At 38.4% G+C, this 15,478-nt stretch overlaps 1 protein-coding gene across 1 annotated transcript in view; it reads right to left on the reverse strand.

Annotated features, from left to right (window-relative positions):
• TOX (thymocyte selection-associated high mobility group box) overlaps positions 1 to 15,478 on the reverse strand; it is a 47,754-nt gene that overhangs the window by 19,930 nt on the left and 12,346 nt on the right. Inside the window, exon 3 of the mRNA XM_009875847.1 lies at positions 7,335 to 7,415. Coding sequence (XP_009874149.1) covers positions 7,335 to 7,415 — 81 coding nt within the window. The remainder of the gene's footprint in view (positions 1 to 7,334; positions 7,416 to 15,478) is intronic.

Genomic DNA, 15,478 nt, shown 5'->3' on the forward strand with positions numbered 1-15,478 from the left:
AAACAGAGGTTTGGCATCCTCTCTGCATAGACAGGGAAAAATGTGAGTATTTCAAAGCCTAGAAAAGAGTTTAACTCAAGTCAGGTTTTACATGATGACATGTCAGAAATTTGCGTAGTTGCCACACTGTCCCTTTTCATGATGGTGCCATGTACACATCTCGTGACTGGCATCTACTCTTCAGCCATGCCGAGGAACTCAACAGTTTTTTAACTCTATGACCAGAATGAAGGTTATGTTCAGGTAACTGCCGTGATTATGTCAGCTGGTACCAGGAAGGTCCAGGCTGTGCAGGCAGGCCTGACTCAGCTGTAAATGAGTTATCTTCAGTACTGTGACATTAAAGAGGTAGATGGAAGGAAATTGGCTGAATATTTATGCAGTTCCTACAAAGCTTACCTAAGCTTATGTTTGCATCTGCTGTCTTTGCTGTCTCTTTCGTGGAAGGAACATCTTGAATTGTTTACTCCTTCTCTCAGCTTTTCTGTGTTCACTTAATCCTGTCCATTTTTAACACTTTTGACATTTTAGGTCACTTCCAACCTCAAGCCTGTCCTTGAGAAGAATCCCTTCTTCAAGCCTTCATGGGCTCAGCCGGTTTATTAATACCACTGTGAAGCTGTTTATGAGAGAATGACTTCTCTCCAGCAGGGTAGCGTTTTCACTTTCTGCTTAGCAGTTTAACTCCTTTAGAGATTCCTTTGAATTAACCCTATCTGCTCCAGCAGAGAACTCACATACATATTTACAGTACAGCTGCCTTCCTACCTAGGTCACAAGAGGCTCTTAGCAAGTTACGTTTTGTATTTTGTTAATTCCAGTCACCTATTGCAATAACAACATCTGGGACTCCAGAGAGTTCAGAAAGTTTTTTGACATATTCTTGATGTTTCAGAACAAAGGAGTAAGCCATGGGTTGTCATCTATAATTAGCCAAGGTGGCTCAGAAGAACATCTTCAAATCTAAATATACATTTTGTCATCATCTACAGGGGATTGTCATGGATTCATTCAGGGTATGTAAGTAAAAATGGATGTTTTATGAATGTAACCTGGGTACATGTGATAAAGGATATGCAACTTTAATTTGATACAAGTGTTTTAATTCCCCAAATGGAAGCACTAGGCTAATAGTGAAATCTAGTTTTATTAACTCACTTCAAAAACAAACACAGTTCCTCTCCAAATCAAAATCTGGCTTCTCTCAAGCTCAAGACATTTCTGCCATTTTTGGCAGAAATTATGTGAGAGCATCTACCGGTTTTTGCACTGCTGAACATAAAGCTTCACACGATTTAGCCTCAAATAGAATTCACGGCATTAACTTAAATATAGTTTGCTCTACATTTTCAGCTGAAGTTGGTAGTTGGTCTCCTTGCTAGACGAAACGGTTAGATTTTTGTTATTATCAGATTAGACAATTGGTTTATAAATAACCATGTTCACTTACCAGATACTCTGATACATCACATACTTGCACACACATTATTTTATTTTTGATTGCTTGAAAATTTCTGACTACATTGTAAGAACAAAAGACAGAGATACCACAGAAGCATGAAATGCCTGACGTAAAAGCCTTACATTATAGCTTTCCCAGTCAGGGATTCTAATGTTTAATCGAAAAAAAGCAAAAGCTGTACGTGCATGTCATCATTCTGTTTGGAGTTTTTATTTGTTTTGTTATTGTTTTAAGGGAAATATTGCCAAATGCCTTGTAGCACTTTAATAGCTACAAAAAAAAGAGAAAAAAAATCTCGCATCAAACATAACCATATTTCTGATTTATTCTTTTTCTGATGCTTTCACTGAGAACAGCCTAAACTGTTTTATGAAATTCCAAAACATCTGCATGGACTGGGGCTAGACATAATATAGGAAACTGCTACCTCAAAAAGCAGAAACCAGGTTCCTTTCTGCCAGCAGCAGAAGGGATGCTGCTCTCCTTGTATGTGATAGCCAACTGATTAAAGCAATGACCAGGAAATGAGACAGTTCCGTCACCTACTCTGTCAAGAGATATTCAGAATTTTGTTTCCAAAAGAAAGATCCTAAAATCCAGCAGCTGCATATTTCAGGGAACAGTGAGCCAGGATACAGTGCTCCCCAAAATCTGAAGCTTGGCCACTATGCAGAAAAGAATTTGGGTTTCACTGGGCTACGGATAATTGTGGGGAGAACATATTCACATTTACTTTGGAGTGGAGAGATGCACGAGCCGGGAGAGCTAACATATTTTTTGCCTTTTTATTTGTTAGGTAAGTGCTCTCACTGCATACACATATCAAATGGGAAACTAATACCAACATTACTGGCTGAGTTTGGGGTTTTGTTTTTTTATTTTAATATGGTCTCCATTTTGATTTCTACAAGTAGCTCAAACAACTGCAGTCTTAAAAGATTCGAATTCCTTAGGCTATTCAATTGTATTATAACATAGCCATAGCCAGTGTAATCGATACTTTGGGTGCCTGGAAACTCTCTGGTTACAAATTGCTGTGCTAATGGCATTAGGACAATGACAGTCATACTAGATCTGACATTTAGGTGTTTTTTTTTCTATGAAATGTAATTGCAAGGTGATGGGCTAGGAAAGCTACATCTGCCATATACTTCAAGAAGCAATTTTACATGTCCTAAGGATTTGTACTGTCCACAGAACTTAAAAACATCCAATGCATTTGCTGCAATGTCAAGTGAGGACACCACTTTGACTTAGATACAGCATCAGTTTTGAAATATGCCTGAGTACTTTGAATTCGAATAATATTCTCCTTGCTGAGAGGTTTTAGCTTCAGCCATAGCTGCTAAAATACGTCTGCATGAAACTTGAAGTTGTGTCACTACACAGAGAGAATTAAAGATTCATTTAGCCAGAGAAAACAAAACAGGGAAGAGAGATCTTCTCGGTACTATTTAAACAGCTAAACTTGTACTGCTATAGTTAACATACATATATGTATCACTTATATGCACATATATATACTGCATGTCAAAAACTTAATATGCTTATACTGTTACATAAACGTACATAGATACACATACATAATATATGAAAGTATTTAACATTTACCCATATATATATGTATTAAATACAAATATTTGAAAGATGCAGCAAAAACTTAAATGTCAGCCAGAAAAAAGGCTGGTTAAGCTACAAAAAGTGCTTGTTTTATGAAAAAGTAAAATTGCAATTCACAGCATTTTATGTAATGCTGTACAAATTACCAGATACCAGAGACTGCATTTCTGGACCTGAATAGTACTAAAAGTTGCAACTAAGGGCAAATATAAAGACACTTGTTTACAATGTAAAGGCTTAGTCAGTACTATAAGCAATATGGTAATCTGCAGAGCAGAATATATAATGCTTTGTAATGTGATTTTTACTTTAGATATCAACTTCTACACACATGAACAAACTCAGCAACAGCACCATTAATTTCAATCATTCTAAAAAAGTAGAAGATACGGTAAATAAACTGGTAAATTAAATGGTGATTAACGCATATTTACACAATTACATGTTTACCTTATCTATTGGGTGGTAGCCCTAGTTTATTAAGACATCACTAAAGCATTTAAAAGTGCACTAGAGATGGGCTGGCATTCCTATTACCTAAGCTGCTGGTGACACTTACATTCTCTTCAGTTATGTCAAATAATACAGTCTGAAATTATACATAGTTGTACATACTCAGTGTGTGACTTCTGTGTGTGCATGTGTGACAAACTCCACCCAGAACTGCTCGGTTTTGTCAAGAATGCAGAGGAAAGCACTCTATGCCTTCCCCAAAATTTGGGTGCCCTTCTTTAAGATGCAAGGGAAGAGGAACTTGAACTCTGTAAGGGACAATGACAGATTGTGTCTAAGATTAATATTCATCTCCCCAATGAAATGACACTCAAAATTATAAACATGTATCATCTGAGAAAGCACCTGAGACTATTCCTCCATGTGAGCTCTCCCAAACTGGTTGCTTTCTCTGAGTTTTGTCACGAATGCAGAGGAAAGCACTCTATGCCTCCCCCAAAATTTGGGTGCCCTTCTTTAAGGGAAGAGGAAGGGAAGAGGAACTTGAACTCTGTGAGGGACAATGACAGATTGTGTCTAAGATTAATATTCATCTCCCCAATGAAATGACACTCAAAATAATAAACATGTATCATCTGAGAAAGCACCTGAGACTATTCCTCCATGTGAGCTCTCCCAAACTGGTTGCTTTCTCTGATGAAGAGCAGGTAGTCTGTCTCTCATCTTCATCTCTGGTTTCCTTCACTATGTGCCCATGTAGTATCATGAAGAAGCCCACCATCCCCACCTAGTACTCCACTCACACTCCAGAGCTTGGGATGGAAACCCATACTACTGAATTTCATTATTCTGCTGTCAGACAGAGGCTAAGAAATCTGCGGGCAAAGGGAGATTTACCCCATTTCTCTGCAATCTTCTATTCTAAATATTCTAGTATATGGAATGGACAACATGGGTGCAGTGAATTCAGCTCCAGGTCTGGTCCGCTCAGGTATAATATGGCATATTTCCATTTCTTTGCTCTTCAGAAAAATGAAGATTTGCAAATAAATGTAGAAAAACACTCACAAACACAGCCATACAAGTCCTATGCTCACTAGTTGTTTAAAAACTGGCAATACTTGCTGAAAAAAAGGGGCAGAATCAATGGTCAGTAGTTAGGAAACTGGTAAAGCAGCTGCTTTGGGAGGTGCAAGACACCTGCTGAGCTGGAGACACGGGACCTGAGCAACACCCTTGCCTGCTTGTGTTTGCCTCTTCCCACAGGCACGATCCTCTGGGAAGTGATAGTAAGAGCACATCCTGATGTGATGTGAAGCACAACTGAACATCTCACAGCTGCCATACAGCTGACCCTGAAGTCATCGGAGCTCTGCTGTGAACATGAAGGGTGTAATATTGGTCAAATACTCTAAAAAAGGAAATTCTAGATGTCCCAGGCAGGACACCCAAAATTACCAAAAACTGGATTTTGCAATCATTTAGTTGGGTTTGAAAATATAGACAATACAAACTTCCTACTCGAGAGTATTACTATGATTTTTTTTTTATACTAAAACACTTTTGGGATGAGCAGCACAGAAAATCCTGTAAAGAAGCAAGGTTAAACAACATGTAGTAAATACAGCACGGGAACTCCCAGGGTGAACACCTGATTATAAGCCTATGAAATGAGACTCACACAGAGTGTGGTATAAAGTTTAAATCATACCATGGGATCAAATCATTAATATTGTATCAAAGTATTTTTGGAAAAGGTTTGCTACTTTTGGCATGTCTTAACTTCTGAGAGTGAGTTCTTGGAATCTTAATAAAATTCCCTAAAAGAAGCTTCTATGGATGATGATATAACACATTGACATAAAAGACCAGATGGACTCCAAACAATCTTAGTAATGTATTATATGTATTTCTTCATGTTTACATGCTTGTCTAAAGAACTGCAACTCTTCTGGTGCCATATAAATATTTAATAATTATAATTTAGAATATATTGATACAGTATTACATCTGGGTATTTTACATGCTTATTCCAAAATGGACTCGCTTTAGTTACATGCCAGCTCTGTTGGCTTCATTGAGCCTGTTCATGAGAGCAAGCAATCAGTACGTGGCTTCATTAAGCTTATATTTTGATACTCTCCACGCAGGAGGAAAACATTACATTATGGACAGAATTTAAATAATTGCTTAAAAGTTAAGAAAATGCTCCAGTGCATTTCTGACTAACAACAAATTGAAATATATGCACAAATGGCTTAATGCACCAAACTGATTAATAATCTTTTAATATTTTTCTAGAAACAGATCTCAGAAAACATCAATATACTTTTTTCTGTTTCCAAAAGAAACCCAAAATAAAAAAAATCTCTTTTTTTAATATGTTACTTCAAAATTAATCTATATAGAATGTTATGTAAACAGTCCATAATGTGCTGAATAATGTCATGAAAGTTATTTTCAGAAGTGCATAGCTGGCTACATGCATTTTTTCCAAACTTACTGGAATATTTCAAATTTTTTAGACCTATATTTTGCCAACAAGCTGGCTATTAACAAAAGATATTTGTGTTCATGTGGTACCCTTTCTGAAGGCAGTGAGTATTTCTAGAATCAGAAAGCCCTAGGAAAGAAATTAAAGGTATCCCGTAAATCACTTTAAATGCATTAGAATTTATGATGGTAGCCGTAAAATTAAAATGCATAAAACACAACCCCTAAAAATGAACGAGGTAACAAGCATATTTCAGACTTTTAAATTCAGAACAAACACTGAACAAATAATAAGATAATGCAGAAGGATGCATCATAGCTCCTTGTATGGCTAATCATATAGTCTTCCCCTGAAAATGTGTAAAAACTAATATAACACAGAAAGAAGTATAACACAGGACCAACCACTCCAAAACCATTCAAAACTATCAGAAATTTATGTCATACATACCAGTCCTCCACATTGCCATTTTTACCTCTAAAATTAATTTTATTTATGTAAAAACAAAACATATCTAAACTTGTTTTGACAGGCCCAAAACAAGTGGTTCTAACTGATATGATTCTGAAGTCGCTCAATTGGTTTCTCATATTGACACAGTGAAGCAATTTCATATTCTTCAGGATATTTTAAAGTCTGATACAAATTTTAAAGAGTCTATTACAAAATTATGGGCACTAAAAATGTTTATATAAATCAATTTAGAAAATTGCTAGAGAAGAATTTAGAAAATTGCTAGGAGCTATGCAATAGGGATACACTGATGTGTCCTAGTATAAGAGCCTTGGTGACCAGAGCCTATGATGACCAAGCTGTGATCACACAAATTACTTCCTTGATTTGAAAGGAAAATTCACATTTTCATATGAAAATTTGCTATATGAACTGAGCTTGACTTTTTCTGTACTGTGATTACAAGGTAAAAAAAAGTTCTTAAAAAAACCCCAAATCAAAACCAGGCCTTTTGTGTATGAAATGTTTTTTTCCCCTTAGAGCCAGTACTGTGACTGCCTGGTATGGTGTGTTTGTTATATTGAGGACTTTTTACTGGTATCTCCTTCTTCTGTTGAACTGTGATGACGCCCCGAGCCTGAAGTGCAGTCTCTATGACCAAAAGGGAAAAGACACCTTTACGTGGGGAGATGATCGTGTTTATCGAGCACTGGCACCTTAAACCTAAGCTCAAGGTGATAACAAACAAGGCTATTTGCACTAAGTGCTACGGTGTTCAGCACCACATAAATGCTGAAAATGGTTTGCAGTGTCACTATATGTATGTGTGTATGTATATATATTACGTGTTACCTTGGATACAAGGCTTGCTCTGTAGGCAGCTAACTGCTTCAGATATTCCTTCTTGGCAGCTTCAGTTTTCTTTTTGTATACCTAAAAACAAAGAGTGTCACATTGGTAAATTAATCTGGTTTTGTTTTTATATATCACCAGCGTGTCTCACGCATCTTCATAAAGTCCTTCTAAGTAAACAGCCTTTCCTCCTTGTATTGCTTAAAGAGTGAAATAATAAAACATCAGATATTTTAAAGAAAATATTGTTCCAACTGTGAAACACCCTTTAACTACCCAGGAGTGCTGAAGAAACAATATCCCTCGTAGCATCTCAGGTTTAATTGTTCAAAGGGAAGCATGGGGTGTACTTGCAAATGGGACCTTTACGCATTGGGGAAGGCTGGCGAGGTCCTCTCCACTGGCTTCCACTACTAGAGATGAGTCAAAATCCTCTGGGTAAGATGAAAATGTGCAGAAAGACATTTGAGCTTAGAAGGAGATGACAGCACCACACAGGTCAGCCAAAGCGGCTTTCTCCCTTCCCTGGGTAAACTGTTGGGGGCAGTCAAAGAAGCTTCATGGAGCTGCTAAGAATAATAAATGTTAGTCATTATTCCAGTCTTAGTCTAATTAACTTCTCAGGAGCATGCGTCTATTTCCGTACATTTCTCTCAACTCACTAAATTATTTTAAATGTGGCATGTGCACAATCTCATAATAGATTAAAGAGTTTGGAGAATCACTTCAATTTTGCCCAAATTTCAAGATCAAAGATTATCTGCAGGGTTAGGCAGGACCGCATAGCAATACAGTAACATGATGTCAGAAAAACATGTGTGGGTATTTTGAGTTGAAAGTTCTTGGGAGGAGAAACAGTTTCTGACCCATGGATGCCATTTAATGATTTGTTTTAGACACGTCATTGACAGATTCGAGAACAGATCAGCATTTCTCTTTACAAACATTACCATGAGTTTCTCACTACTTCGTGCTTGTTTGTTTTTCTTCTAAAAGGGTAGATTCAGGCGTCATGCAAACATCTTGGTTTCATGTAACCAAGAAGGACAGATGTCTAGACTTCATTGTTTCAGGAAGAAGTTTAAAGAATATTTAAACAGAAGATTTAAAAGTAAATAAGTAAAGGGAAAGAAAATTTACTTTTTTATTGCTGTTGAATTTCAGAATTTTTAAGTCACGTGCCAGAGACTAATTCATGTGCTCATGGGCATTTGAGATTCACAATATCACACAAAATGGAACTCCAGCTTTGAGTCTCTGCTGTCTGCTTCTCCAGCAAAGTGCTCAACCTGGGCAGCTTCAGAGAGCCTCCAGTAAAAATTATTCACCTTCTCCCTCCAACTCCACACTGCCTAGTTAACTGGGCTATTGATTCAAAGGTAAAAGATGGGCAAAGCTATTTATGATACTTTTGGGGCGTTCTCCTGAATTCCACAGCTGGAAAAACACACACATACATCTCCTCCCCAGAAGGATAAACTTTTTGAAACTTTAAAGTGATCTCTTTTGATATGAAACTTTAAAGTGATCCCTTTTGATCGTCTAATAGTCTACCAAAACCAGCAGTCCCATAATGGAGAGGGCCTGAGCACACACAGAAGACAATACAGTTGCAGACTACAAAGCGAGAGTGGTAGTGTCAGGCTGGAAGGATCCAGTACAACACTATTTTTATAAAGAACATGAAACATTTTTTTTGTTTCACTGAGGCTTTGCTTTCAGAGATAGAACAAACCTCAGATATAGGCTGGCAAAACTCAGAGGCTGCCTAAAAGGATTAAAGATTTTGCTTCCCAGGGAAGCAAAAGATCGTAATGGAAACAGAGAAGTCTTAGGATTCTAAAATTGTAAATACAAAGACAGAGAAGAAAAAAGATTGGTTTTAGCTGTGCAAGTGTATATGTGCACCCTTGTAATTTCTCCAGATTGAGATAAATATACGGTATTGACTGATCTCCTATTGTTTTGCAAAAAAAATAGTGGCAATTTGCCTTTTAAGTTGTAATTGCTTGTGATTATTATGGAAATGTACTGTTTGTTTTGAAAATGAATAAAAAATTAGTCAACAATCTGTTCCTTGCTGCTAAAATGAATTTAGCTTGACCTACAGAACAAGGACTAAATTATATCGCTTTGTATATTGCAATGCCTCTGCATCATTCTGATAGCCAGTTTAAAACACAGAGCTGAACAAAGACTTTTTACACAGAATAATGATCTTCAAAAGATCATGTATCTACTGCTTCCGCATCGGGTTTTATTTTGCATTACACAAATATAAAAAATATACACTCCTGCTGTGCTCTTACAGTCACAGCATATTGAAAAAGTCCTTTGGGATGTGACTTTTCCCTCAAATAGTCATATTGCACAAGGTTAACTCAATATGAAGCTAGTAACAGTTCTGTAAACCTCCATCTGCTTTGCAGGAACATCATCATACAGCCATTATTCAATTATTTCCTACCTATACATCTACCATGTCCACTGTATATTCTGTCTTGCCCTCTTTTCTTTGGTCTTCCAGTGAAACAATAACAGTCTTAAAGAATACCATGTCTTCCATGGTAATACAAACATTAACCATGTAATAGAAGCTGATTATAGTAAAAAAGTCCTTACTGGATGAGGAAAGGGTTTTGATGACCCCAGCCTGCTTTGGTTCTTTTTGCTGGCCAGAATGGTTCCTGCAGGATGGTTTGTCTAGAGGGTGGTCAGGTCATCCCACTTCATCCTTGTAAGGCCACCAGTATGTTCTCTGAGAACAATACCTTGAACTCTCGCTGTCTATATGCCGTTGTCATTTTGAAGATATCCACTGTTTAAGTTAGCACACAAGTGGCATATATGACCCTCAAGGTTAGTTTTGGAACTTCTGATTTGTTCTGGCTTACAGTAAAAATTAGGATAAATTTTGCCTGTCTGGACCACTGTTAATTTTCGTGAGTAGCAACAATGGCTGGCTGTCAATAATTTTCTCTGAAGGCAAATGAATGCGGCCCTGCCAGTGGGTACCATTTAACTGATTTTGTGCTAGACTGGACTTGTACTAGGGGCTTATGAACGCAAGGGTAAGTGGGGAGCATCCTTAGCATTTGTAGGAGCACCTCAAACAGGTATGAGCACGTCAGTTGCCCCTCCCAAACTCCTGGGGTTTTTTTCTTTTTTTTTTTCAGCTATGAGAATTTCTAGCCCTCAGGCTTAAATATTTTTGTGTTGTAGTAAGTATAACAGAGTTGCATCCTTGCAGCGCTTACGGGAAGTAAAAAGGCTTGTGTCATCATTTAAGTCGCTGGAGCTTTTTTGAGTTTCATGCTTAAGACAGTGCCAAATTATGAAACACATCATTTCCAATAACACATTAACATTTTTCTTGTAACAAGAAGCAGTTCTGCTGCTAATCTGTAGTGTATAGCGACAATATTTAATTTTATTTTTAACACCTCAGAAATCTTTTAAAAGGTCATTATCCCCTCCACTGTCAAGCAAGCAACAATTATTAAATAAGTAACTTGACACAAGAATATACTTATGGAATTAAGTCATTTCTAGCTTACTTTAATTCAATTAACATGATAATTGAATGTCAACTGATTGTCATTCAGGCAGTATAGGCCCATTCTTATTCAGCAGCAGATTTCTTTCCTTACACAATATTTTATTTTCTATATTGCCCCAGCTGTGCAGATTGAATGTTGGCAGAAAAAAAATAATAATTCTGCATACGCAGGGTGGGTCAGCTTAATTTATTCGTATTCTCTTCAGCTTGTTGTAGACCAAAACAACAGGATTACATTAATTTGTCTACAAAAGGGAGATGCTGCCATTATTCTCCTCCCATGTTTCGCAAATGCAAATTTACACAGCATAATACACAGGTTCTTAGTTTACTGTTTAATTACACTTCCAAAGTGCACCCAGTAAGGTAAATTCATAGAATCATAGAATCATAGAATGTCCTAGGCTGGAAAGGATCTTAGAGATCATTTTAATCCAGCCTCCCCATAGCCAGGGACGCCACCTCTCGAGTAGATCAGGCAACACATGGGGACCTTAACAAAGCATGCAGCAATATAGAAGAAAATACTTTCCAAAAGGAGTAAGCATGAAATTTTACCTTGTGCATGCAAGTATTGCAGATAGCACTTGAATTAGGCCACTGGGGGAGAATGAATGCCTTGGGCTCCCCCATTGTTAACATAAGAGCCTGGTACCAGGCCCCAGACTATTGCAGTGGCGCCCTCAGCTCAGGTTCCCTGGACTGACCATACACGTAGGCTAACAGTGCTGTAGCAGCCTACATCAAGCACTGAACTTTTTTTTATTAATAGTGACACACATCCTTAAACTGACTGCCCTGAAGTTTCATTTGGAGATAGAGGGGTTGTGGGTTATATGGCTAGCCACAAGCACTCACAAATACTAGATTTACCAAATTAAAACCAGAGTAGAGTATCTGCACTTCTGGTTTATGATGCCAACTTCTGCTCATGTTTTGCTTTATGTATTTTAACTGCTGCTTAGTTCTTGTTTTCCTAGATCTTAAATTCCTTGAGGCAGGCTTTGTGTCTCCTGTGCTCTTCTACATGTTGGACAATATGAAACTCATTCTCTGATATATATATAACTGAAATATACCTGTAATGCCTCGAGCCAAGTTTTTGTTCTGGTTAGTCATCTTTTCCCAATGAACTTCCTTTCAATTCGCTTGTGGAGGTTTATCAACATATCACAACACAGTACACAGCGGGACTCTTACTCCATCCCGTGTGGCTTGCACCCTTGTTCCCTTAGGGGAACAGATCTCTCTTTCCCAAGTCATCATCCCAAGAGCCAAAACAGGCACTCAAACGTCTGCAAACATGTCCTCGGTTTTGGATATCAGGTGCCAATGGAAGAAGGCAATACTGCCTACAGTCCCCTTTGATACTAGAGACTTGGAGACAGTGAGTTAAATTGACTGATGCTTTTAGAAGAAAAAGAGATTTTCAGAATTTTTGCCTCATGGTAGTCTGAAAAAGCTTTGTGTTTCCTAGCTGACAAAGCATATTACAAAGAACCATTCTAGTTCATGGACTTTGCCTAAATAGCTGGTACGAGGATGACAAAGAAGGAGAAGTTTTCAGTTTATTTTGTGGATGTCTCCTTAGAGCAGACACATGCAAGCAAGACATACTTTTCTTTCTAAAATGGTGCAAAGGTGCCCTCATTTGTTTTGATGGAAGTGTTCCATAAATCCCCTAATAAACAATATATGCAAAAATAGCAAATCAAAAACCAACATGACTAATTTTGTTTTTCTGGTCTCCACAGTGTTTTTACCCATGAGAGTGTCATTTTCACAGGCTACAGTTACAGGAATGGCATTTGATAAAATACAGTAGGCTGCAATCCAGAATTAAATTCCACATTCAGATTGTCGTTCCTGGCCCTACATATCTAGGCTCATAGAGAAAACTTGTATTTTTTCCAAATGGGAGACATATCTGTAGTTTTAATCTTCTGATTTTGCAGCAAAGGCACCTAGAGCTGCACACACTTGTCTAAAATATGTAGAGAGATATTCCCACAGCAGTCAGGAAAAAATCCTCAGAATTGCTTAATGGATACTGAAATATGTTACCATTTGATTTTTAATCTAGGTACATACAGTAATAGAAGGAGGCCCAGGGCTAGCTATATGGCTCAGCAGTCTCTTTGACTGTAGAGCATGAAAAAGACACTGATGACATATTAGAGGCTGAGGGAAAAGAATTCAGTCTTTCTGGCATGCAAGGGAAAGATCAGAGGCCAAATTCAGCTCTAGCACAAGCAGTGAGACTCGATGGAGATCACTGGAAATTGCAGCCATTTGCACCAGGCCTAAGTTTGACCTTACAGGCTTGATTCTTGCAGCTCATGAGAGCGGAACTGTACGTTTTGTCAGAAGTTTGTTGGATGAAAGTTGGGTACAAAACAAATGACATTAAACATAAGATTTATGTGGTGCTTATTTGCACTTGCTGGTATGCTTTTTTCTAAAAAAAAAAGGATGTGAGCCTGAATGGAACATAATAATTGGGCCTAAATCCAGTTTTGTCTGCAGATGATTTAAAGGCATGCTCCTATCGAGCTTGAATACACCGATAAAGGGTGGGGAAGAAGAATGAGTAGAAAATTAAGGCTATTACTTATGCATGTTGCTGTGGCAGTACTTGAAATCCAGGGTCGTTTTGGCCCAGTTCCTCCCAAGTGCATCAAGAAAGCAAAGTGCAGTTAGAGTCAACATTGAAAACGTGGTGGCGGCCATGTGCAGTATTTATCTAAAAGCTGTGTCTGTTGTGTGTAGCAAATGAATATTAGAAATTCACCCTGGGCAGGGGTGTCTGATGTTCTCCATTGCTTCAGTGGTCCTTGGAGGCTGCAGGATGACCAAGCTGCCAGGTGGGCTGGGCAGGAGGCCAGCAGATGATAGCCTGTATTACCCTATACAGAGTAAGATGAGGCAGCTCCTATGGTGACGTACAATAACATTTTTTTTTTTTTGTGGCATAGGGGAAGGTTTCCTATCACAAGTGACTCGCTCCTCTCTAGGAGCCAATTCTGCAGCAAAAATGCATTGCAAACAGGGTGGATGACACTGTTCCCTTCTGAAGTCAATAGAGGTTCAACTTGTGGCCCTGTGAAAGCCAGGGCAATAGAATAATCTGAAGATACAAATTTATATACATGTACAGATATATACACAGACATGAGTTTGTGTATGTGTGCCTATTCTTGGCCCATTTGTGTTCCGGCTCATTAAGCCCAGCTGCTTGCAGAGGAAGGGAGAAGCAGCAAACATCGGGGTGAGGATCAGCTGTTTTAAACTCTTGATGCACTCGTCTAGAAAAGCAATTTCAATACAGAAGTTTGTAAAGAGCAACAGTGGATCTCCCAAACAAGTCTAAGGTGCAACAGTGGCAACAGTGATTGTGCCAGCGCAGGTAGCTGGGAGGGGAGGTGCAGAGTTGCTGCCTGTGGTGCCTATTCCTGAATCCCTCTTGCCTGTAATTCACTTTGGCAGCGTGCACACACAGATGTGCCTTCGCTTCCTGTTCTCATTTACAAAAATAAAACAAAGCTAAATTTAAACCTTGCGTGGTTGTTTATCTACTGAACTGAAGGTACATTCTCATCCTCTTATAAGTGTGTTAAAGTTATTTGTTGGAGATCCCTTCATTAGCATGGAGATAACTTTTTAAAAAAATGTCCTTTTTAAAAGGGGAATAAGAGGTAGATAAACAAACATCTGCACAAGTATGTGAGCATATATAAGAGCAAACAAACTGTAATTTTATGTTTTCAAAATGCTACTGATGACCATGACCCGAGAGTCTGCTTACCCTCTGGAGCTATTTTAGCAGCCACACTACAGCTGCCTGAACTGTCTGACATGCTGATACCAGGCACCCGTCGTGCACAGCCACACAACAGGAATGCAATGGCTCTTCCACCCTTGGGACAAGCAGATTTGTCCTGTCAAGTGATGGGACAGCAACACAGCATTACACCCCAGGAGGGAGGAGGAGCTAGGTTAGGTGTCCTCAGAGGCCAGGCAGAGATAAAGCCTCCTGAAACACTGATCCTGGATCCATTTCAATCTGACCTGTGGTGTATTATGTCATGAAAGAAGCTTTGGAGACATTAAGTGTTGGCCAGCTTTACCTGCAAGACCCCTCCTGATCTACCTGATTCATCCCAGCACTGGATAACGTGCTGCTACACCTAAAACTTCCCCATGATTGAAGGAAAAACTTATAAAAAAACTTTGCTATTTTTCATGTCCTAATCAGCCTGAGTTATTTTTAGTGGTCAAAAGAGAAACCCTGGAAGGCTTATGGGTTATAGTGAAAATGGTAACAGTACCACAAACATTGACATGAATGCACAAGGACTTTGATTTTACTTTACTACTGGTAACATACAGTCCAAGTTCCATCAGATGTTTAAGAATAAACTGCAGCTTTTATCTAGTGGGTGTTTGAGCACCAATGAGGAGTAAATGATTTGATTTTGTGAGCTCTGAGGATTTGTCAGCTGCCTCATAAGTATAATTCTGGCTCCTCATATTCCTGTTGCTTCTAATTTAGCAGGACAGGCTCATAATTGAAGCAAATTAACTA

This window comes from Apaloderma vittatum, unplaced genomic scaffold, assembly GCF_000703405.1.
Source record: "Apaloderma vittatum isolate BGI_N311 unplaced genomic scaffold, ASM70340v1 scaffold1749, whole genome shotgun sequence".
Taxonomy (NCBI): Eukaryota; Metazoa; Chordata; class Aves; order Trogoniformes; family Trogonidae; genus Apaloderma; species Apaloderma vittatum.